At 35.4% G+C, this 23,948-nt stretch overlaps 3 protein-coding genes across 3 annotated transcripts; all 3 read right to left on the bottom strand.

The window, feature by feature from the left end:
* Window positions 1-208: 208 nt before the first annotated feature.
* LOC114519751 (trace amine-associated receptor 9-like) lies at window positions 209-1,271 on the bottom strand. Its single transcript, XM_028539920.1, has one exon. It carries the CDS (start codon window positions 1,269-1,271, stop codon window positions 261-263), a length of 1,011 nt encoding a protein of 336 aa, XP_028395721.1. The 3' UTR covers window positions 209-260.
* A 3,617-nt stretch (window positions 1,272-4,888) lies between these two features.
* LOC114519781 (melanocortin receptor 5-like) lies at window positions 4,889-9,875 on the bottom strand. Its single transcript, XM_028539953.1, has 2 exons — window positions 9,789-9,875; window positions 4,889-6,667 (listed from the first exon to the last, which is right to left on the bottom strand). Exon 2 carries the CDS (start codon window positions 6,654-6,656, stop codon window positions 5,631-5,633), a length of 1,026 nt encoding a protein of 341 aa, XP_028395754.1. The 5' UTR covers window positions 6,657-6,667; window positions 9,789-9,875; the 3' UTR covers window positions 4,889-5,630.
* Window positions 9,876-20,663: 10,788 nt separating this feature from the next.
* LOC114519833 (poly(U)-specific endoribonuclease-B-like) lies at window positions 20,664-23,935 on the bottom strand. The gene is made up of 5 exons (XM_028540011.1): window positions 23,792-23,935; window positions 22,599-22,831; window positions 21,777-21,940; window positions 21,149-21,352; window positions 20,664-20,968 (listed from the first exon to the last, which is right to left on the bottom strand). Exons 1-5 carry the CDS (start codon window positions 23,908-23,910, stop codon window positions 20,744-20,746), a joined length of 945 nt encoding a protein of 314 aa, XP_028395812.1. The 5' UTR covers window positions 23,911-23,935; the 3' UTR covers window positions 20,664-20,743.
* Between the last annotated feature and the right edge of the window lie 13 nt (window positions 23,936-23,948).

The raw sequence follows: 23,948 nt of genomic DNA, 5'->3' as shown, positions 1-23,948 counted from the left end.
AATGACTGTCATATTTTTATGCCCTTTTTTGGCTGTTTCTACGGCTTCTGTTTCAAAATGCGACGTATAACCTAGGCCTAAGAGATCCCCTCTTAACTTTTTGCCCTGCAAGTGATATGCATTAGAAAGCCCTCTAATTATCTCAGGAATGAATATATTCAGCAGCAGATTACGTTTTACGTTTGCCATAAAAACGTCAACGATTATCTGTGGATAGATTTTACTACAAATATCATCGTTTTCCAATTTATTGTCTACAACTATTCACTTTCCTCCATGCTTCCGCGTTTACAACCAGCAACATATTTCATTGATCTCCGCAAATCTCGTCTTAATATGCCGTAAATGATAGGATTTAGTACACAAGTACTGCAAGCAAAACATTCTAAAATACCCATGAGCACATAAAAATCTCTCGTCAACGTTGAATGGTGAAGCTCGTAACTGACTGCGAAGAGGAATGGAAACCAACACAGAATAAAAGTGTCAACGATCAATGCAATATTCTTGAGAATCTTAAAATCTTTTTTCTGCGACCACGGTCGGTCGGGTATTCTGACTGAGGTTGCAGCGATGACTCGGGCATGTGATCTTGCTATTAAAAACAGCTTGGCATATGCAGCAACGATGAATATTGACGGAATCCCAAAACAAAAGAAAAGTCGGATATCGTTGAAAATGGCTTCATGATGACGATTGTTTTTGACGAGAAACAATACAAATGATTGATTGATAGAGAAAAACCACACACTTGTAACTATTGAAAATGCTCTTCTTTTATTGATGTATTTTTCATAGTTCAATGGGTGTTTTATATGCATATAGCGATCAAGGGTTACACAACATAAGCTGAATATAGATGCCACTCCAATACATGGGAATAATAATGACGTAATGACATGGTTCTTGTTTTCATCAATACGCTCCATCATTCTTAAGGGAAGTGCTACAGTCGCCATTAAAAAATCTGCCACAGATAACGATACCATGAATGCATTTGGAACTGTTCGAAGTCGGTTTTTAGAAAATATCGTGATCATGACCAACAGGTTTAACAGGATTCCACCAGAAATGAGCAAGGTATAGAAATAAGTATATCCAAGTATTGGAGGGGAATCTGATGAAGACGATGATGGGGATGAAGATGATGCAGTAAACGCAGTTGAAAAGGGAGACTCACAATGCTCCAGTGCGATATCAAATTCTTCATCGTTCAGTGTGGTGGGATCTTTTCGGCAAATTTCTGTGATATTAAAACCATTCGGTTTCATATTGAACCACAATCCTGTTAAGACGATTATTTATTGCTATTAATGATTATAAGGTTTATTACACAGTAGAATCGGTCAGTTTCGTTTACATGACACGATATTATTTCACTGAAAAGGAACTCACTGGTCCCCGCCGCTCAGGCATTAAAATGAGGATTTTTCACAAGGACACGTGCACCTCAGAAGAAATAATCGCTTGGAAAATTAGTATGTTGAACGCAGATTTGAGCACAGTCGTTATGCCCTGTTTTATTAATGCGTAAGGCCTGTTTCAAAACCTGAAATTAAAGCCCCTTGAAATTGAAACTCAAACTAAATTTTGGCACATTTTTGGCGGCAATATTTCCTAATAATTTTTTCAATTTACAAACTGAATTTGCCTGGTTAGGTTTAGCACACGCTTCCAAATGAGTTTGAGCACGATGCCCAAGAACTGGCACCACCTCCAGACGCAATACTCAACAAGGACGCTATGCTCAGCATGTTTTATGAACCAGTTTTGGACCAAAGCTAATAGGTCTTGGTAAAATTATATCTGCGCCACGTTTTGTGAGAGATTTTATACTTTATTACATACTTTTTAAGTGCGCAATGCTTGAAAGTAGTTGGTTATCAAATTCAGACGCTCCCTGATAACTAAAATGCATTGGAACACACTCAACACAGCGCTATCGCAACTCCAAGTGAGTTTGATCAACTTCCGACATGCATTACGTGGAGAGAACGGGTCAGTCACACAAAAACATAATGCCAATTTCACATCCAGCGCAAATTTTACCCCATATTTTGTGTCCAGGGATAAACTGGGGAGAAAGGGTTGGGTACTTCCTACCCCGCATCGCTCTGTTGGCTATGTTGCTGAAGTGAAAGGGAAAAAGATTACTTTCTCACCCTAAGATATATGTTCTTTTTTTCTATGAAAACGTCATATAAGTCTCTATATTTCGCTTCCCTATAATGCGTTATTTTATGAGGCCACTTTTCACTTCAGCCTTTTTCATTCGGAAAAACGAACTTGATTTAAAAACTATAAAATTAGTTGCCTGCGTCATTCAATATACCCGCCGTGCTCTATTTAAGAAATAGAAAACATTTTCCGTGTCTCTATACAGTTTTAGTATATACCCGACTATGGTCTATTACAAATCCTGCATTCTGATTGGCTACTCAACCATTGTCTATTCGTGATGGTGAACGTTCGCTCGGGAAAAATTCGCTCGCGCGACCGTATAAAATTGAATTAATTAAATCATTTTTCGGTGAAATTGTGGTGTATCGATTATTTTCTCGAAATTAATATATCTAGGTACAGGGTGTATACTAAAACAATTAGACAACTCACCTTCGTTGACTATTCGCTCATAGACAACCCGGACTCGTTGTCTAATTGTTAAATAATAAGACCTCAGGTAGAGTCAAATAATTAGGTTATCGGCACTAGTGATTGTGCAGTCGTTAAGGTATTAAGCAGTAATCAAAAGCCTAAATATTAAATTCCGTTTGTAGCACGCAATTTATCAATATATCGTCAAAGAGAAAAACAGGGTTTAAGATAAGATATCATGCATATCATAAACCGGTTCGTAACAATCGTAAATTTTGCTAGTTTAACGTATAATCAGCGATTTGACTGGGGGTGAACAAATAGTCTGACATTTGCTTCCAACCCAGCAAACACATGCAGTGACACTGACTCCCGATAGTTCATCGCCACAGCATGCATTAAATCTACGCCGCAGTATAAAACCAGTGGAAAATAATGTCTTTTTTTCAACATCCAAAGAATTTCAAGACCCTGATCACAGACAATACTTATGAGGTGCCCATTCTACACACCAAATGATGTTCTCTGCAGACAAACAGTTTTGAAGCTATTCAGAATTATGTGGACAGACGGCCTATGGCCAACAACTGTAACTATAGCTAAATAAATTGTTTAAACAGAACCTTGTTTTCAAACAACGTTGAAACTTAAGATAATAGCTATATATAGAACAAATTTAGTCACAAACCTGTGTTCTGCAGCAGTTGTCTTGTTAAAATATCGTCTCTCAGCGTTGAAGTGTCTCAGCTGTCGAATGCAGTTTGTCTTATGCATTCGATCAACTTGGACAGCTGGTCAATATTTGCCTAAAATTTTTTAAATTAATTACCATTGTCTTATTTTAATAAAACGCATTCCCTTTTTGAATAATCTTATTCTAACCCTGTCTCAGATCTTTCCCAGTTTGCCAAATATCGCCGGTATATTTTGATCAACAGCATCAATGAGACGAAATATTCTGGTAAAAATTGTATTTTAAAATTCAAGCAACGCGATTGAATGCTTTTTTTCCTACTGCATGCATATTATGATTACGAGACCGCACACAGAGAGATGACTATAGAAAGAACTTACACGACAAGGTTTTAGAGAATGAAAAAGAGACTGCTCAGATGACCTTTAATTTGCTAATATCTGTTGTGAATATAGGTGCACAACCTTCGAAAGAATACTAAACCTGTAGAATACTAGGCTGAAAATAGCCCAGGTACGTCACGCGCAATTAAATTTAGAGTACACAAAACAAATGTGTCGGATTTATTGCACTCAGCAGAGGAGAGCTTTAAAAGTCAGAGTGATATTTTAGGTGAACGCCGCAGAAATTGGTTTTAATCCGAAGTCCTGATCACTGGTTCACAATTTCAGGATAAATATATTATTACTCACTATTATTACTCACTTTTTTAATACCCTGCTGTGAATATTGCATATGAAAATCGTTAGCGAATAATTAAATAATTTGATTATCCGTGAAAAATTGTTTGTAGTTATTCTCGTAATTTTAGCCTCGTAATTTTAGCAGCTGAGAATTCGGTAAGTAAATCAGCAAAGAAGTTACGAAAAATTGGGAAATTCGGGAAATCTCATAAAAATTCATTTTATTGTGGGCTTTTCATGGCAATTTTACTGAGTGAGAAATTTGCCACAATATCGTCGAATATTCACCTTTTTCTTAAGAACTCCGCATCAATAATAATCCACTTCTCTATTTTTTTATATTAAATATTTTATCAAATATTCCGCCCGGAATAAATCCATTTCTTTTAATTTTTTTAATTTTTCACCGAATGCTTTTCAAGTCATTTATTAAACGACCCGACAATTTTAAAAAAGTTATCGATAGGATTTTTTTGATTCCGCAAAACCATGTTTTTACACCTACTAACCATCTGGCAAAACGTTCAGTGGAAAAAGGAGAGTTTTCACCAAAGGATTTGTGAAATAATTGTAATTTAATGATAATTGATTGCCATATTGAAATGTCATTGTTTCCATGGCAACGGCTTCTATAATTGGCCAAGCAATATATTTTTATTTCGAACCCAGTATTCAATACGTTAAAACTAATTTTAATTTATAATTTTATAGTTTACAATGTCGATGCTTAATTAGCCTTTCTCACAATGACGTTTTGGGGTACTTTCAATTTTCTGAAATGGGTTTAAAAATTATGTTTAAACATCAAAAGCAATTTTTTTAGAATAAACAGACCATTCGAAGAATAAGTTCAGCCTAAGTTTAAAAATAATCGCCGTTTTGAGGTCTTACGCTCACAGTTTTTGAAAAAGTACCCCAAAAATGACGGCATATTCGTCATCGTGAGAAAAACTAATTCTATATCATCAAACTGCATTCAACAATTTTCTCTCTAGGAGCCACCTTAATCAACAATCATTACAATATTACATGCTATAGAAATATATGGAAAAGGTAACTACATGGATAGTATATGAGTATAATAAAAATTATGTATTTGTATGAAGTTCACGTTGCTTAATTTACCTTGCCTCATTCAGTTTGATTCCTTAAATGCATGTAGAAAAGTCACTCGACCAATCAGATGAATTGTCAACAATCACCTTTGTAACTATATTAACTATATATAATATTTAAAGTGGATAGTAAATAATTATTGGATGGATGTGGTTGAGAGTGATATTGAGTATTCTTTTTCGAACCAATAGGAGGGCAATTGATTATTCTTTGAAATTTTCTAGTTCAACTCTTCTATGTGAACTGGACCGGATAAATCGGTCGCCATCTTTAAAACCAATTATTGGTCTTTGTTGTTGAAGATAGCGAAAAATTAAGAGACTGGCACTGCTCCTTCGGACTCGGCTACAAATTTGATTTCAGAAATGGCGCCCAAAAGGTATCTTTTCACTCTTTCTGCAATTCTCCAGTTTTTACTAGTTTCATTAATTAAAAATATAGCAAACCACATTCCTTTAGCTACATGTACAGCAACAGTCGTTTATTACACGGCCTTTAATCTGATAATCTTTCACTCAAAATACTTTCATATTTCGTATTGTCTACAACGATTCACTTTCCTCCATGCTTCCACGTTTACAACCAGCAACATATTTCATTGATATCCGCAAATCTCGTCTTAATATGCCGTAAATGATAGGATTTAGTACACAAGTACTGCAAGCAAAACATTCTAAAATACCCATGAGCACATAAAACTCTCTCGTCAGCGTTGAATGGTGAAGCTCGTAACTGACTGCAAAGAGGAATGGAAACCAACATAGGATAAAAGTGCCAACGATCAATGCAATATTCTTGAGAATTTTAAAATCTTTCTTCTGCGACCACGGACGGTCGGGTATTCTGACTGAGGTTGCAGCGATGACCCGGGCATGTGATCTTGCTATTAAAAACAGCTTGGCATATGCAGCAACGATGAATATTGACGGAATTCCAAAGCAATAAAAAATTCGGACGTCGTTGAAAATTGCTTCATGATGACGATTGTTTTTGACGAGAAAGAATACTAATGATTGACTAATAGAGAAAAACCACACACCTGTAACAATTGCAAATGCTCGTCTTTTATTTATGTATTTTTCATAGTTCAATGGGTGTTTTATATGCATATAGCGATCAAGGGTTACACAACATAAGCTGAATATGGATGCCACTCCAATACATGGGAATAATAATGACGTAATGACATGGTTCTTGTTTTCATCAATGCGTTCCATCATTCTTAAGGGAAGTGCTACAGTGGCCATTAAAAAATCTGCCACAGATAAAGATACCATGAATGCATTTGGAACTGTTCGAAGTCGATTTCTAGAAAATATCGTGATCATGACCAACAGGTTTAACAGGATTCCACCAGAAATGAGCAAGGTATAGAAATAAGTATATTCAAGTATTGGAGGGGAATCTGATGAAGACGATGATGGGAATGATGATGTTGATGAGTTACCAGTCGGTAAATCAGGAAAGGGAGATTCACAGTGCTCCAGTGCGATATTAAACTCCTCATCGTTCAGCGTGGTAGGATCTCTTCGGCAGATTTCTGTGATATTAAAACTTTTCGAGCCCATATTGAACAATTCTGTTAACAATAATATTTTTTAATATTCATTATTATAAATTTCATTTCTTGATAAGATTTGCTTATATTACAATGAATATTTAGAAGTAAATTTACCCGAACATTTCCAGCAATATCCCCAAAAAGGCTTGTGCATTGATCGAAGCATTATCATGGCTGCTGCTGATCAAAAGTATAATATGTTTTGCATGTGTGCGTTGAAATGTAAATAAAATTGTTTGTTTTTTCGTTATGTTTGATTGAAAACAGGTATTCTTAAATAGAATTCAATTCCATAACTGTGGCAAAATATCTCAGTAGTATTGATGAAACAGGGTTTTCGAATCTTCACCAAAGCATACGATAATTACAATTACATAAGCAATTCGGTAAAGCATAGGAGAACTCGTAAACAACTGACATTAACTCCCTTTTCATAGAGCAGGGCTTCCACAACTTATTTCCATATGCCTGTCCTCATATAGCGGGATAGCAATGACAAAGGAGAGAAACAAAGAACTTTTGAAAAGAATGCATAATACAATCTATTAACACAGATCCCTCCCTCCCTTCTTCCCTTCCTCCCTCCCTCCCCCCTCCCTACCTCCCCCCTCCCTCCCTCCCTCCCTCCTTTCCAGGAACATTTAGTGGTTTCTTTAGCTTATACCCTGCATAAAGCAATAGCCTATATGTAGCTAGTTCAGATACACATACATAATTATATAAACATCTGAGATGCCATTGTGGATGGCTAGTCAGGCTTTGTCTTTGTTCCTACACATTGACGGCAGACAATAAATCATGAGGACTTTAGCCTCAACTTTTTCAGTGTTCGGGATTCATAAAGAAAGTTTCTTAGAAATTAAAGACTAACCTTTCTTATACGCATATAACGCTTGTCTTGTTAAAATTTCGATCGTGTCTCAGCTCACGGGCTCGCTATAATCAAGACTTTAGACACTTTAGACAACGTTTAATTAATAACATCTGTCTCACAATCACTATAAATTATTTGTTTTGTCGGTTTATTAAAATATCAGTTCATTTCCGTTCCCTAGCATCTTAATTATATATACTAACTGCCATTTCTAATTTCAATTTATTTTGTCAATGCCTTTTTGAGAATTTATAATGTACGTTGTTTATCTCAATAGCCAGTCAATATAGTTTTAAGAAACAATCTTAATCGTTTTTTGAAAAAGGCAGAATGATATAGCTCTTAGCGCAAAATTTAAAGTTGTGGACATACTTGGGTGCAAATAACTGAATATCAAATTCTATCGAATATGGGGCTAGGAAAAACTGACGCATTCCTTCTCGTAGAAGTAGTCTTTTAGGCCTGTTAATCCAGGGACATGTTTTTTGTTTCTCTCTTAGTATAGCTTCTTTTGCAAACATTTTCTACTCGCGCTACAGAAGTGTCTTTTACAAAAATCTGCCCCCCCCCCCCCTTCAGTTTGCCCTTAAGTTTTTACACTTTTTACCTAATAATTTAAATGCAGACGGTGTCCAAGAGGCTGCTTGTTCATCTTCGACCTTGTGTTTGGTAAAATTGATTTTGTTTTTAGAGGCTGTTTACATGAGCCCGGTTACCCGAGATTCAACGAAGCATGAGAGGACTTTGAGGTATTGAAATAACTCTTTAAGATACCAAAAAAGCAGATGCTATTGTTGTGGTGATTATACAACTGTCAGGATCATGTTATCTGCTCATTTCAATACCTCAAAATCATCTCACGCTTCATTGAATCTCGGGTAACCGGGGTCATGTAAACAGCTCCTTAGAAAGCTAGCAAGCAGCATGGCCTATACCTTTTAACAATTTATCATTTAATTCATGCCAGCAACTGGCTATGGACATATATACCTGCTTTTCAAAACTGCTCGAAGCTAGGATCCTAAATTTCTTGACGTTTGTGAGCTATACATAACTATTATTAGGTATAAAGTCGGAAAGACTTTATGAATAGATTAAATCGTAGTGTCCTTAAATAATTAAACTTCGAAATCTGTTGCCACGAGAACGTCCACAATACAGGTGTAAGCCGGCATTCGGAAATTTACACACCGGCAAACTTTGCATTGCTAGTATGGTAAAAATTTCGCTCGTTTTTCAAAACTTTGCGACTAATATAGACGGAGTAGACGCCTTATCGGATGTCTTGTTCTTCATCATATCATAAAATATGAAAATTTGCCATTTTGAACGATGATTCTAATTCCATAAACCTGCTTTGGATAAAATTAATCACGTACGCTTTTATAATCTGTTCACTATTCAAAGACAAATGAACGACTACATCTACGACATGAACGACAGTGCCTAAGAATATTCGTAAGACTCACTAAGAGACGCTTGTAAAGCTTTATAGTGCGCATGTCCATGAGTTGTTAACTTTTCCTTATATTAATTATGCATCAATAGATTTGTTTTAAAGGACGTTTAAATAATATTTTCTTCCTGTGCAACCAGAATGAAGATGACAAAATTCGAAAGTAATTTCGTTTTGTGTGCTGAGCGATTGAAACACAGGTGGCCATTAATTTCCTGTTTCTCAAAGAAACGATGATAACACGGGTGACGTTGTAAACATTTGTTACAACACATAGACATGCACGCGCATAATATTATGACATGCAGAAATATTAAGAAAATAATGAATCTATCCATTGGTACACGAAATATAAGTCGGTGATTTAGTAAGCACCTGTAAGTTTATTTCAGATTTAGGGATTTTAGATTTTATACTCGAATATGCAAATATGTATATTTTTAAATTACAGTAAATAATGTCGCGCTTTACGGCACTATTTTCACTATCCAATGCCACAATATGCAGTATATAATGTAACATACTGGTACTGCTTCATTCAATTCGTGTGTGATATATACAGAACGGAAATTGGGATCAGTGAAGAGCGAGGAATAAATCAGACATTTAGCAAAGAAAATATTTCATCGTCAAAATAGAACTACATGAACTAGCCCAAAGTTTATCAAATTCTATTTAAAAAAGCCCACTCCTGTGTCAAGCTTTGTGAATTAAATCAAACTTCAAGAAATAGAATGCTATAAACGGGAATATAGCTACCGGTATCAAATTAAACCACAATATCATATTATAAACATTAAAATATTTACCTTTTCGAAACCAATGTCAATGGCACAAAGTTCACGCGAAATTAAAAGAATATACGTTCTTTTTTTGTTTCCTCGTTTTTGACTCGACCGAAGCCAACTTTTATTTGACGAAGCACAGATTCACCTTTTGCTTTTTAATGTAAATTTTCCTTTTCAATTAAGAAGCAATTTATAAGCACATTGTCGTGAATGTAATGAATATACCGCCTTTCTTGCTTAATGTTTGAATAAAGAATTAACAAAATGACACTTGAAATGTAATGCAAAATTGAACTTCTGTAACGGGCGCGTGCCGACACGGTATGAGTGCCGTACACAACAAGGTGATAATTTTCACTTCTCTCGAACGCTTTGAACTCATACTTATATATTGCAATCCTAATAGTACATTGGTCCGCACTCCGCAAATTTGGTTTTTTTAATAACTGAATTTGATGCAAAGGCAATTGACCGGTATGAACAAATTAAACTGATTTGTTGCCGAATGTCAATCATATTTGGGTTGAAACTGATCATGACGATGTCTTAAATGTAAAAATTTACGCTCTTAACTATCCTAAATTCTAATGAAGTTGAGCGTGTAAGAAACTAACCCGCTCAAAACTTACACACAAATATTATATTATATTATTCAATCCTATACACATCGTTCAAACACTTTCTGTAATGATAATAAATCTCGGTATATTTTGCAAAGATATTTTCAATTTCAATTGACTTCAATTTTACCATGACGAAGTTTTGAGATCTTCATTTCACTCTTTCAAAACAAGCTCGCTTCGCCTCAATTTTAATAAACGAGCATAAAGTATACACAAGCTACATGTGCAATAGACGTGTTTTAATCAACCCACATGTTCTTTTGAAGACATTTATGAAATATTGTATTAATGAAATATGAATGAATGCATATAACAAGTGAATCCTGCCAAGTAACAACTTTTAATATTTCAAGATAATAAATCTTCTTTATCTTTGTCACGGCAGGTACACATAGTTTATTTCTGAGTATTTGAAGGGATTTTATACTTCTTAACCAATATATCAATTCTTAAAAACAAAAATGAAATCAAAATTCACGTGTGGTTTCATTTTAAGTTACAGTAAGATCTGATTTAAGATTTATAGAAAGTTCTAGTATAATATTTTAACATTTAATTGAATCTTTTGGGAGATTGGCATGTGTGTGATTAAATCGAATGAAATTTGGTGGCTATAGCAACATCAAAATTGACGAAGACAACGATTAAAATCGTCTTTATTTACTAAAGTTTTTCATCTCCAACTTGCAACATCTCGTTAAGATCTGTCTCACATGCTGGAACAAAAAAAACGAGCAAAAATGCCATATGGCAAGTTTTCGGACGAATTTCTGTTTGAAAAGTGGATGCACGCATTCAGCGTACTAAACATTTTCTCGCTGATATGACATTTTTACTCTTCATATATCAGAAATGTGACAAATGTGAAGGTTTCCCGAACTCAAAGTTTGTCGTTTGTCATATGCATAAACTTTATCGTGGGTGCCACCTGAAATCAAATATTAATGTATTTCCACTCGCTGATGCAGAGTCAGAGATAACAATTTCCACGACTATTCTCGCACGATGGCGCCTTGATTGGACTTGGCGATGTCAGTTCTGACACCTTTTACTTCAATTCCGGAAACTTGAATACGAACGTGACGTCCTTGAAATGGTCGTTCAATGCCATCAATTTTCACACGTAGATAAATGAGTTTTTTATCTCTGATTAAAGGCGCATTTCCATTCAGTTTAGGAAGTCGTGCAATTGATTTTTTGCGATCGCTTTCTTTTGAAATGTGCTCAGTCAAACTCTTAATACAGGATCTGTTCCGTTTGATTGTCTGGGGCCGGTTGCATCAAGCCCGTTAATTTAGCTTAAACAGTACATAAGTCAAAATTAAATTATAACACTCTTACGTCTCTCTTGAATAACTTGAATATTATTATGCACTGAATTTAGTTGTAAACAGTATATCAGTTTGTATTGACGTTGAAAACCTATAGTTTGCTTGTTGAATAAAATAATAGACTTGCTTTCGATTTTGATCTTATCAATCATTTAAGCTAAACGGGCTTGATACAACCTGTCCCTGTATCTCAAAGTCGATCACGCGGCATGTATTTACAAGCTTATGCAAAAAACTTTGCAGTGTAAGCCGAGACTCACGTGCATAGTTACAGTTGTAATGTATAATCATGGCTTTTCTCTACAAAAATCCCCTTTTACATTCCTATTCTGCATGAGGATCTATTTTCAGTTTTGTATTCCATTTCACACGCGGGCCAAGGAATTGAAAGTAGGTTTTTATGAGTAATGAACTTAATTTTGAATAATTTCACGACGCTTTCAGAAACGGCAAAATGTGTCGTATAATAAAACATGTTCGTGTAATATTCTAATGTTGACATTTTGAGCAAAATTAATAACGGAGTTTTGGAAAGGGAATTAAACAGCTGTATTGATAAGGTTTCTTATCAGTAATTGTCTCAATGCAACTGGCACAAATCATATGAGCGAAATGATAAAAATCCAAGTCAAATGTAGATGCGCGTAAAAAAAAGCAACAATTGTTTTCAATATAGACCTTTTCACCTTGTATGCAAGGTGAAGTTTTATTCCCTATTCCATGGTCACAACATCTGAAATGGTTTAATTTGCATACAAGCTGAAAAGGTCTATTTATTAGTATTTAAATCTGTTTCTTTATACACGCTGTAGTTGATTACATCCGTCCATAAGATCGATAGCTTAGAAATTATATGAAACTCGTCAGATCGAACGGGGCTTTAATTTGTTTGGTCAGCAGTCATACCGGCAAGGTTATTTAAAAGAGAGAAAATTTCGCCATGTTGAATAATAATAGAATTGCATAAATGTTTGCCATAAGCATTTTTATGCATGATGCAGTAAAAGTTCCTTTGTCAACCTTCGTCGAGAAGCGTTTCGTACTTCCGTTGTACTTTGGGTGCGCGTATAATTTATCACAATAAACACTTGTTGTTCCGCGGTCAGTTGTACCATTTTCTTTCGAAGCTATAACAAGGCTAATTTAAATTTAATCACTTCACAATTTCAAATTTTTCTTATCTAGCATTTTATAAGTTGAATTAAATCCCCACGGGCTAAAAATCGTGAACACGGCATTCAAATTTTAACAATAAGTGATGTCAATAGTTTTCGGGGTTTTTTTAGACACCCTGTACAGGGTGTCTCAAAAAAAACGCAACCACTTAATATTCTAAAATTCATATTGTTCATAAGCTGAATAGATTTTATGCCCCTGGGATTTTAAAATGGCTTCTTATCGTACAATTCAACTGCTAATAGTCAAATCAGCTAAACTAATAATGGTGCAGCTAACAACCGAACAACGAGTTTTTATTGTCGTGCATGATAACTTGAATGCTAACTGTCGACCTTGTAAAATAAATTGTAATAACATTTACTCGTTAAATACTTTCAATTCAGCTCGTTGGTTTACGCACCCGACTTTGTTTACCGACGATTGTGCCGCTAGAATATGATTACAAGCTTTCTCGCATTCCACGGGCCAAACGTCTTTTGTGTTGTAGAAAACAAAGAAGATATTCATGAATATTAAGTGGTTGCGTTTTTTTTTATACACCCTGTAGTTAGTGACTATGACGTAACAATAGACTGAGTACCAACCAATAGACCTTTTTCAGTAATTACATATTAAACCATTTTAATATGTTAAGAGGCTATAGATTTAGTACTCAATTTAACTTCGATTAGCTTTGGCCTGTTTCAGACGTCGAACTTTTGACGTGCCGAACCTAATGATAAAGTCTTTGAGCTAAAGACTTTGTTTAAGTTCATTTGCATTCGTTTCGTCCTCTAGCTCCTTAGAATCGGGGGTCCATTGTATTATTTCCCACTAGACAAAGCAAAATGCGCACCTATCCCAGATTCTTAGTACAAATGTGAACCAGAGTCCGGTTGTATAAACCTCTTAACTACATTTGCGTAGTTAAATCGTAGTGACTCAAAAATAAATTACTCTGATTGGTCAATTCTGTCACTAACTATAGTTAACAACGTTTTTATACAACCAGACCCGGGCTTCAGTCTGAGACATGGTAATAAATTGATGTGTCATGCAAACGGGCATAATTATCATATATATCTCAGGTACAGCAGAGCCTGAGGAATGGTTTCTGTTTAGATGCAATTGTTATCAATCGAGCAGCGCAAGCTACTGATGTTGTCATTATATAATTATCAAACTTAAACGTTAACTCGCCATGTAGTAATTTGCGAATAAATCACTTACCTCTCTTCTGGCAATTATTTCAACATCCATGCACGGCTGTATTTTTATAGTTTTAAACTGAAAACCGAAGTAGAATACGTTATTACTGGTGTTTCCAGCGACCAAACGTCTTTTTATAATTTGCATTGCCTTTATGGATACACCGTGTATAACGTTGGTCTAACGTCGTGAAACAAGCTTTATAATAAACGCATAATTGAAGTTACCACCCGGAACAGAAATATGTCATAGACTTTAGTTATAGACTTTTTCTGTTGACATTCTCATTTCTAGTTAAATGTTTGTTCTTTCATGTTTGCATCTACCAGACACGTAAGGCAGGGTGTTGGACCGACATCCGACCGACATCTGACCGACATTCCTGATTGAAATCCAAATCGACAACTTTTTTAACGACGTCCATACGTATGAATACACATTCAAACAAAAAACCAACGACTTCCTCTGGATTTGATGTTATATTAGTGAGATTAATCCTCGATGAATCACGAATTTATTTTGCCTCTTAGGTCAGCATGTTTGCGTCTTGCTGACTCAAAACATTCATTTAAAATCAACAAAAATTCTGATTCCTTTCTAGTTCCACGTCATTAACTCTTTCCCTGCATCCTCATCCCAGATTCTTAGGACAAGTGTTAACCAGAGTCCGGTTGTATAAACCTCTTAACTACATTCTGCGTAGTTAAATCGTAATTAGCTCAAAAATAAATGACTCTGGTTGGTCAATTCTTTCACTAACTATAGTAAACAACATTTTTATACAACCGGACCCGGTCTTCAGTCTGAGACATGGAATAAATTAATGTGTCGTGCAAACGGGCATAATTATCATATTTATCTCAGATTCTCAGGTACAGGAGAGCCTGAAGGACGGTTTCTGTTTATAATTAGATGCAATTGTTATCAGTCGAGCAGCAAGCTACTGATGTTGTCATTATAATCAGTATCAAACTTAAACGTTAACTCGCCATGTAATAATTTGCAAATAAATTACTCACCTCTTCTGACTGTTATCTTGGCTTGTCCAGTTCTCTTTCGATCACTTCTAAGAGAATTATTTCAACATCATCGGCTGTATGTTTATTCTTTTAAACTGAGAACGCTATTACTGGTGATTCCAGCGACTAAACGTCTTTTTATAATTTGCATTGCCTTTATGGATACACCTTGTATAACGTCGGTCTAGCGTCGTGAAACACGCTTGGCATTTTTGCATGCGAAATCGCTAGTTTGCAATTCAATATGGCATGTAGTATACCCCCAAAATGTTTGCGCCACGTTCATTTGGGTCAGTGGTGTACCGCCCAAGAATATTTGATTAAGTAAACATGGCGGCTGTTTCAAATGTGCGATTTTCGTTGGAAGAAGTGTTAAGTCAACGAAAACGCCGTTGAACAGCCGTCAAACTCTTTGACAAAAGTTCAGGAGGCAATTGAGAGTTTGGCAGTTGAGCGTGGGTGTAGTAATGCGGAGGCTGTCACTGGGGCATGTGTTAAGCAAGTTCAAGCTATGCACTTGCATGCATGGAGAATCTGCCAAGTAATTTTTTCACAACTGTTTCAAGTTTTCACAACTGTTAAGAACCATCTCAAAGCTCTATATTCCTTTTTAACTATATGAAAGTAATAATCCTTATATAGCTGGATATTGCCTCCAAAATTATAGATTTACATACTAATATTTTGAAGGCAAACCAGCAGACAAATATAGTTAATGTGAATTTCCCTTCTAATGACTAGTTTTCCAGTTGCTTTTCCTGTCAGAAAATCAAACTGCTGCCAGATAGTAAATCAAACAACTCAAATAATTTCAAGAACCAAACACAATTTTGTTTTTTTGGCACAGCCACCCCCAACAATTTGATGAAAAAAAACAATTTTCTAAGAAACAGTAATTAAATTTAAAATGTATTGATAGTCCTCTTTTTGATTTTCATGCATGAACAACTAAATGGTACTGCATGACATTGTCTATCATTAGGCTGCAATGGTCCTCTAAGATTCCACATTGAAAAGAAAAATCATCAGCACTTTTTCAGAAAAATATAACTAGAATGCACGAAGATTTTTAACCCTTGTATACTAGTTGATACTTGAATACTAGTGGAGTGCATGGAGCTTTGAAGAGTTTATACAAATGAGTATGGGTTTACAACACAAGTTTTTGTCTTAATATATCTATTTTAAAAATAGAAATCAAACATACATACTTCATGCAAAAATTACAAAACTAATACACTAATAATCAAGATGTATGCAACATATGCATAGCATATTCCTGTGTGTTTAACATACACAGTTATGTAAAGTGTTACTGTCCATATTTGTTGTTATATTGTAAATACATTTAGGTTAAGACATTGCAAGTAACCAGAACACTATTTAAAACTAATAGTACTGATCTCAATACTTTGTCAAACTATTATAGTAACCAGTACACGCTTCAAAATGATCAAGGTTGATACAATATTGTATGAACAGGATTGATCAATGTTGTGCTGCCAACATTGTTCAGAGTTGTTATTAAGATGTATTAGCATTTTCCAGTGTGCTTATATACCGAGTTAGTATGTTAATGACACTGTATATTTTACATTTGTACATTATTTGGTTAAAGCCCACTTATTTAGTGTTGTTATATTGTAAATACATTTGAGACATTGCAACTAATCAGAACAATAATCAAAACTAATAACAGTGCTAAATATTTCTGCTTTATAGTAAAATTCTTCATATACACAATTGTGTATGTTTACATAGTCAAATATATTAATAAAATATATTGGACATTAATAAGAAACAATATCACAATCATGACAGGGTATTTGTTTTATGCATCAATTTGGAGTATGACACATGCCATAAATAGAATGAATCATGATAAACATTACTACCAGTCATTAAAACTTATATCAATTCTGCAATCAATTATCAATTATAAAATCACATGTCAAACAACACTATTTGAGCTATCCTTGCATATTTTGATTTTACAATCACAAGCTATTAAGCATATTAATATATTTGTGAGATATTATGTAGATTTTGGTGTTGACAAAGACATGACCAGATATTCATATGCTAAAAAGTTGCCACAAATCCTTTTTAAAATCCAAATTTGTAAACCCACTAAAGGCCCTTATCTAATCTTTCAGAAATGTTCGATTCTGTTAATTATAAATTAAGTCCTATGTAGCTACAGAGTAACCTTACTGAGAAATATAATCATCTGGGATTTGTTTAGTATGTTGCACTTAGATGTTGCACTAGTAAGATTTTTTAGTTAACCACTAAGCTGAAAAAGAGCTTTCTCAGTAGAACAAGTACAATCATTCTGGCATTAGATAAGCAGGGTATACACTGCATGTGAGTGCATTTACTGCATGAAAGCCTAATGAGTTAAATATTGACAAATATGAAATATACAATAAATATTGACTAATTTTTAGTGAACCATTACACTGCAGGGCTTCCTAACTGACAACTAAAATCATCTGGGTTAAACAGGTAATAAAAAACACATATTAGTAGCATTGAAGCTCAGTGAGTTAAAGATAATAAATTTAGGTTTTTGAGAGTTTATCTCACAATGTGGAGTAATGTCAAGTTTTCAATAAATTTTAGCACACTAGGAAAAATATATGCATATAACAAATTTATCAATTGTATTAACATACAATAGGCTTAAGTTAAAAAGGCAAAATGGCCCAGAAATATAGAAAATCGGTATGGAAATTTAAGTCGATCAGGTTTATAGCCGCAAGTCCATATCATATACACGAAAGATGGCAAGTCAAACACGAAATATACAAGTTAAATATATAAAAACAAACGCATAAACGTTTCTTATCTTATCATCTATACGTTTCAGCTTCTGGGATACGCATTTTGCTTTTTTTTGCTTAGTCTCCACAGCTTGCCATGCAAGTCTTTTGTAATATATTCCCCAACATTGAATCTACGGGAATGAGATGCCTTTCTAAAAGGCATGATTCTGAGTTTCCTAGCTCATTTTTGTCACAAAAAAAAACATACGATTTTAGATTCCTTGGCTTGTAAAATATACCAAAAACGTACAAAAGTAACCTCACACAAAGAATGCTATACAAGCCGAATATGCGGTTGTTGAATAAAGGAATACCAAATGATTTTCCGTGCAGGATTGCGTGATCCATGCACGCGGGATGTTGCGAGACTTTCGGAAAGCGTGAAAATACACGAGCCGTAGGCGAGTGTATTTTCACGCTTTCCGAAAGTCGAGCAACATCCCAAGTGCATGGATCACGCAATCCTGCACGGAAAATCATTTGGTAATTGTTTTATAAAATAACTGTAGTGAAACAACGGTTAACTTTATTAAAATTAAATTTCGCGTGCAGGATTGTCTAAAACGCGTGCAGGATTGTCTGATCCTGCACGGCTATTGACCAATCACATTGCGTGTTTCACTATAGTTATTATATAAACTTAATTTCCGCACGACGCCATTTGCGCCAAATGCCTCTAACAAGAAGCTCGCTTGAAGCAAAACATTTGCCGTTACCATAGCAATATTGATATCAAAATAAACCTCTTGTTACCCTCTATAACACTATTATACCCCCAAACACCTCACGAAGAAAGCGCTCCGGAAAACATAGCCGAATATAAGGAATTCTCCGCTCGACAAATTCATTACCACTCTTCAGAAAATGTCGCGCGCCGCCAATAAAACCCGGCACATTCTAATTGTCCAATTTAGCGTGCAAAAATGCCAAGCGTGGAAACAAGCTTTATAATAAACGAAGTTACCGCCCGGAACTGAAATATATCACGCTTGTGACGAAGTATCGTCGGCTTTACACAGTTTGTTGAATTCTTTGTATAGTTTTAGACACTTTCTGTTGACATCAGTTCTCATTTCTACGGTTAAATGTTTGTTCTTTCATGTTTGCATCTACCAGACACGGCAGGGTGTTGGACCGACATCCGACCAACATGCCTGATTGAAATCCAAATTGACAACTTTTTTATCGACGTCCATACGTATGAATACACATTCCAACAAAAAACCAACGGCTTTTTGTGATGACTTCCTCTGGGTTTGATGCTACATTAGTGAGATTAATCCTCGATGAATCACGAATCTATTTTGCCTCTTAGGTCAGCATGTTTGCTTCTTGCTGATTCAAAACATTCATTTAAAATCAACAAAAATTCTGATCCCTTTCTTGTTCCACGTCTATAGGGAGCTTTAGCAGTGACTACGAGTACAAGATTCGTCATTCTCGCGCGTTGTTTGCTTACGCCATCAGCCAAAACTCGTAGTCGTTGGGCTTTCGAGTACGAAATTTGCCAACAAACCCTTTCGCTACAGCCCGCCGCACACGTGAGCTATTAGCTGAGCTAAAGACCACGCGTGGTTGTTACCTCAAGCAAGTTACTCTCGTCTCTCGTTCGCGGATAGTTTTTCGTGAGGAATTCGCGAGGTCGTTCGCTCAGCTGATAGCTCTCGTGTGCGGCGGGCACAATGGCACATGCAAGCATGTCCTGATAATTTTCAACTCAGTTTGTATAATCCTTGTCTCAAGGGAGGTTATAGCCTGGGTAAGGACTGGGTTAATGAATGTCCTTGTTCTCTCTTGAATTGAAATTCCACCTCAATGTCTTTCGTTTTCTGTTTAGCCAATAATGACCCTGTTTGGCCCTGTTTATACATGCAAGAGCCGGATTACCCGAGATTCAACGAACTAGCGTGAAATGATTTTGAGGTATCAAAATAAGTCTTTATGAAACCCAAATAAAACAAATGCTATTGCCAAAACAAAATAACAAATGCTAACCAAACAAAATAAATACTATACCATTATTATGATCATCTTATATTCTCATTTCTATACCTCATAATATTATAGTCATGCATGCATTTAATCTACGCCTCGTTATGATTATCCTGATGGCTCGGCTGGTAGATTATCCCCGGTCACCTGGTAGGTATATGCCCATCAATCCAATACGAGAACGTACCCGAGGTCACGTTTAACAAATTGACCTCGATCATCGTCTAGCTGTGCGTAAACACGGGCAAACAGACGGATCATCTGTCAACAAGGACATTATCAGAACTTGAAAGGGACGAGCCTTGTGGCCCGGCTGAAGGTATACTAGATTAATAGTGGTTAAATATTTGCCGCGGGAGGAGACCTCTATGCAGAGTTTGTGGCGTTGCCGTATTTATTTGTTGGAACTACGTCCCTATCTCTTAATACGAATTATCCGCATGGTTCGCCTATTTAGACGAATTTGAATGGTAGTTGGTCTGGAGGCATCATCCGTCTGCTAGTATAAATACGGGATGGGGACAAACTACGGAGAATTCATCAAAATTCGATTCCAATATTCATGTGCAATTTGCGCGATTCTGTTTCTTTTAACATATTCGTCTACATAGTTCGTTCATGATCTGTCGGAGGGATCATTCGTCCAGAAAGATATTTCGTCTCTAGTATAAATCGGGCCGTTCATAATATAAACAAAAATAACATTAAAAAAGACTTCTAGAATGAATACGCTGGTTTTATTTTTCACATGAACAAAATACATAATACAAAATCGGCAAATCACATGGTGTTTACTGTAAAGCTATACATTCGTTATTACAGTTCAAAATGAGCATTAACCAGTTTTGCACCGCCGTCAGAAGTGACAATTTTAACCAAAATTTTCTTCACGTTAACTTTGCACTCACAATCCGAGTGAGATCTGATGAAGAAGCACAAGGTATAAAGAGCCATTTCAAACTCCGGAGACGTTCCAATTAGCATATTATCCGTCACAGCCGCCCCTCGATTCCATGAAAACATGAGTGAGACGACTTTCGGCTAAGAAAAGACAAATGCGAATGGAAAATTTTCTTACCGAAGATAAATTGCTAAAATATGAGGAACACAAAACCAGAATTTTTACATAACGAATTATGTTTGCAGCTTCTGTTGTTTTGGGCTCTGTATATTTTTTAGAAATTGAACAGTCATAAATTGAGTAATAATCATCATACTTACCGGAAGTGGATAGTAATGAACAAATCCATAATAATTTAATCTTTTTAATTCTTGCAAGTAAAACTGAATCCAGTTACGCACCGACAATTTACTTGGGTTGTTCACAGTTTCACCCACAAAAATTTTTTGAAACGCAGTCGGTTCTCCTGCTGTGAGATTCCCTTTATTGAACCATAAATCAAGTAAAGTCTCTTTGAATAGTACCTGAATAAACAGTACATAAAAGGTGAAAAACAACACTCTGATTGAAACAACGGTGAGTTCTTACGTACGTAGTTTACTCCATGCGAAAAAAATAACACGATTCGTCTTCTCACGTATGAAAATTACAAAGTGCGGTTGAAAGAGTTGATAACAAAATTAGAAAACGCCGTTTTTCAAGTTCACTTACTCGATTACATATTTCAAAATACAAATACTTCCGTAAAATCTAGCGAGGTGGCAGAATACCCTTACATTTGCGCCAATAAACGATAAGATTTTTATTGATTTGATAAAACCAATTTTTTAGTAGAATTGTCAAAACGTTAAAGAGCAAAGTCTACAAAAAATTAACAATTAAACACGTTGTCAACTGAATGTCTAGTTTGCAGGCGCCATGATTTGGCCAAAATAAAATATTCATTACCCTGTCAGGGACGACTAAGCTATTTCGAACAAGATACCAATACAATTCCTGAAAAACGCGAGTTTTCATCAAAGAAGTCAAAAATATTTCAATGTTTTCTTTGATGGCGGTTAGATTAGTCTCCGGTGAGTTTCTGCTGGAGGGGTGAAAGTCGTTTAGGAGATCTAAAAGAATCAAGATTATACAAGGTATTAATGAAAATATTTAAATGTTCACAATCAGAGCTACATTGTCACTTGCAATCCACTGATGTCTGCTTGTCTTCAAATTAGTATATTTCTATCCATTCTATTACTTCTCCATATCTATTTCTATATTATAAATTAGCCGAAGGCTACGAACTATGAGGTCAGTTGCAAGGAATCAATAGGTTTCTCTATACATTTCAGTTTATAACTAATAAGTCAACTAGATTAGAATAATTAGAAGATTTTGATAGAACGAAATAAAAGACTATATATGCGCTAAATGCATGATGGGCTTTGCAGTGTGCTGGTAATTTCCTTCACGTTTCCTCCATTTAAGTATAGAACCTTAATCCCTGGGCAAACTAGGAAATATTATTGCAGAAGCATTACATTATTCGGGTTCTCACCCGTGTCTGCTCTCACGTGAGGAAAATTGTTGTGGAAACCGACATTGCTTTCTGGGAATTGTTCCCCGGTTTGACAAAGAAGAGAAATAAATAATGTCGCCCGTAGTTTGAAAAGCACTGCAAGGCTAGTATATAAGGTGTGATCGCATTGGGTTGTATTTGTAGCACTAGAGAGCAAGAATCACCGGTGCCAATGATCGTCCGACACAATTCAACCAAACTCCTACCTATAAACGTATCATACGTCGGTTTTGAACGAACTTTGGAAACATTAACATAACGAAACAATCGTCGATACGATTTATCCACACTCGAATTCTTTAAAATTTTTGTTTGAAGTGAAATATCATAATCTACTCTTTGAATGAGTCTATTATAATCCACACCCCAAAGCCTCTGGCATATCGTATCACGATCGCTGATTTTGCCCAAAATGCCATGTTGCCAGTACCAGTAATAACTAGAAATGGACACAACACTTCAAGTAAAACTAAACATAAAAATTTCACGAACACAGTAAAATACAACCATTAAATAAACTGTTATAGTATAGCTTAACTGTGGGGAATGGAGAGGGGGATAACATTCATGCATATACTTTAAAAATAAAATAATTATAAAAAGTTAAAGTAGATATGTTCCAATATAAACAGGGAGCAGCGTGGCAGCGTCTTCAAACAAGTTTGATATACCAACTCTCCTGACGAAGGCCCTCGACGTCGGGAAGTGTTTTGTCTTTTTTAGGCACTTCTCGCACGAACAATTCAAAATAGCTTGAAAACAGAATTGGCGTATTCTATATATTATAATAGCTATCATATTATACTTTTGATATTCGATCTGATGATGTGCTGAATTTGTTAGGTTGGGAGTCTCTAGACGTGAGACGTAATAATATTAAATCGATTTACATGTATAATGATCATACTGCTCCAAATTTAAAACACTTATTTCGACGATGCAATGAGGGCGATTCCCCCTATATGAACTTCGAAATCGTGAAACTGATATAATATTACCAAAACCGAAGAAAGAATATCTGAAAAGAACTTTCAAATACAATGCAGCTTTCCACTGGAATATTCTACCTTTTAAAGCAAAAACTGCCGATTCTATTCAATCATTTAAGCGGATAATGAAATCTTTGTCGCGAGGTGAAGCTGACCTGTCCTCATTCTCATATCGTTCTTTGTCTATTGCCTGTTTGTTTAATCTCTTTGTTATCCCTGTACAGTATGTTCTATGTAATCTCTTGTTTGTATATTTTTAATGTAAATACGCCCCTCATGAAAAACAGCAATGCTGATGAGGCTAGCGTGTTTAAATAAACTATAATGTATATGTGTGTATGTATGTTTCATAGCTACAATATATATTAATGATAGTCTGTCGTTACATATCAAAATATATCATCACTTACTACCAATTAAACCAACCCCAACCCTGATTTAGTAATCCCCAGTCTTCAATTGATTTGCTCTCGATGGTTGAACTGCCAATGATGGCAAAAAGGCACACAACGAATAAAAATGTTGCCATCTCAAAGCGCTTATAACATCCAATGTTTACGGCACGAT

Source organism: Dendronephthya gigantea, unplaced genomic scaffold, assembly GCF_004324835.1.
Source record: "Dendronephthya gigantea isolate DGI-Jeju-01 unplaced genomic scaffold, DenGig_1.0 000014F, whole genome shotgun sequence".
NCBI classification, from domain to species: Eukaryota; Metazoa; Cnidaria; class Anthozoa; order Malacalcyonacea; family Nephtheidae; genus Dendronephthya; species Dendronephthya gigantea.
Note: the sequence above shows the minus strand (reverse complement) of the source record. Positions and strands in the feature narration are given on the sequence as shown.

Excerpts from the sequence above, each read along its gene's own strand:
- LOC114519751 (XM_028539920.1), bottom strand. The coding sequence starts at position 1,271 with ATGAAACCGAATGGTTTTAATATCACAGAAATTTGCCGAAAAGATCCC.
- LOC114519781 (XM_028539953.1), bottom strand. The coding sequence starts at position 6,656 with ATGGGCTCGAAAAGTTTTAATATCACAGAAATCTGCCGAAGAGATCCT.
- LOC114519833 (XM_028540011.1), bottom strand. The coding sequence starts at position 23,910 with ATGGCAACATTTTTATTCGTTGTGTGCCTTTTTGCCATCATTGGCAGT. Across the intron at positions 22,832-23,791 it reads TGGGGTTGGTTTAATTGGTA|TTATTACTGGTACTGGCAAC; the intron begins GTAAGTGATGAT and ends GTCCATTTCTAG. Across the intron at positions 21,941-22,598 it reads GACGTATGATACGTTTATAG|ATCTCCTAAACGACTTTCAC; the intron begins GTAGGAGTTTGG and ends TGATTCTTTTAG.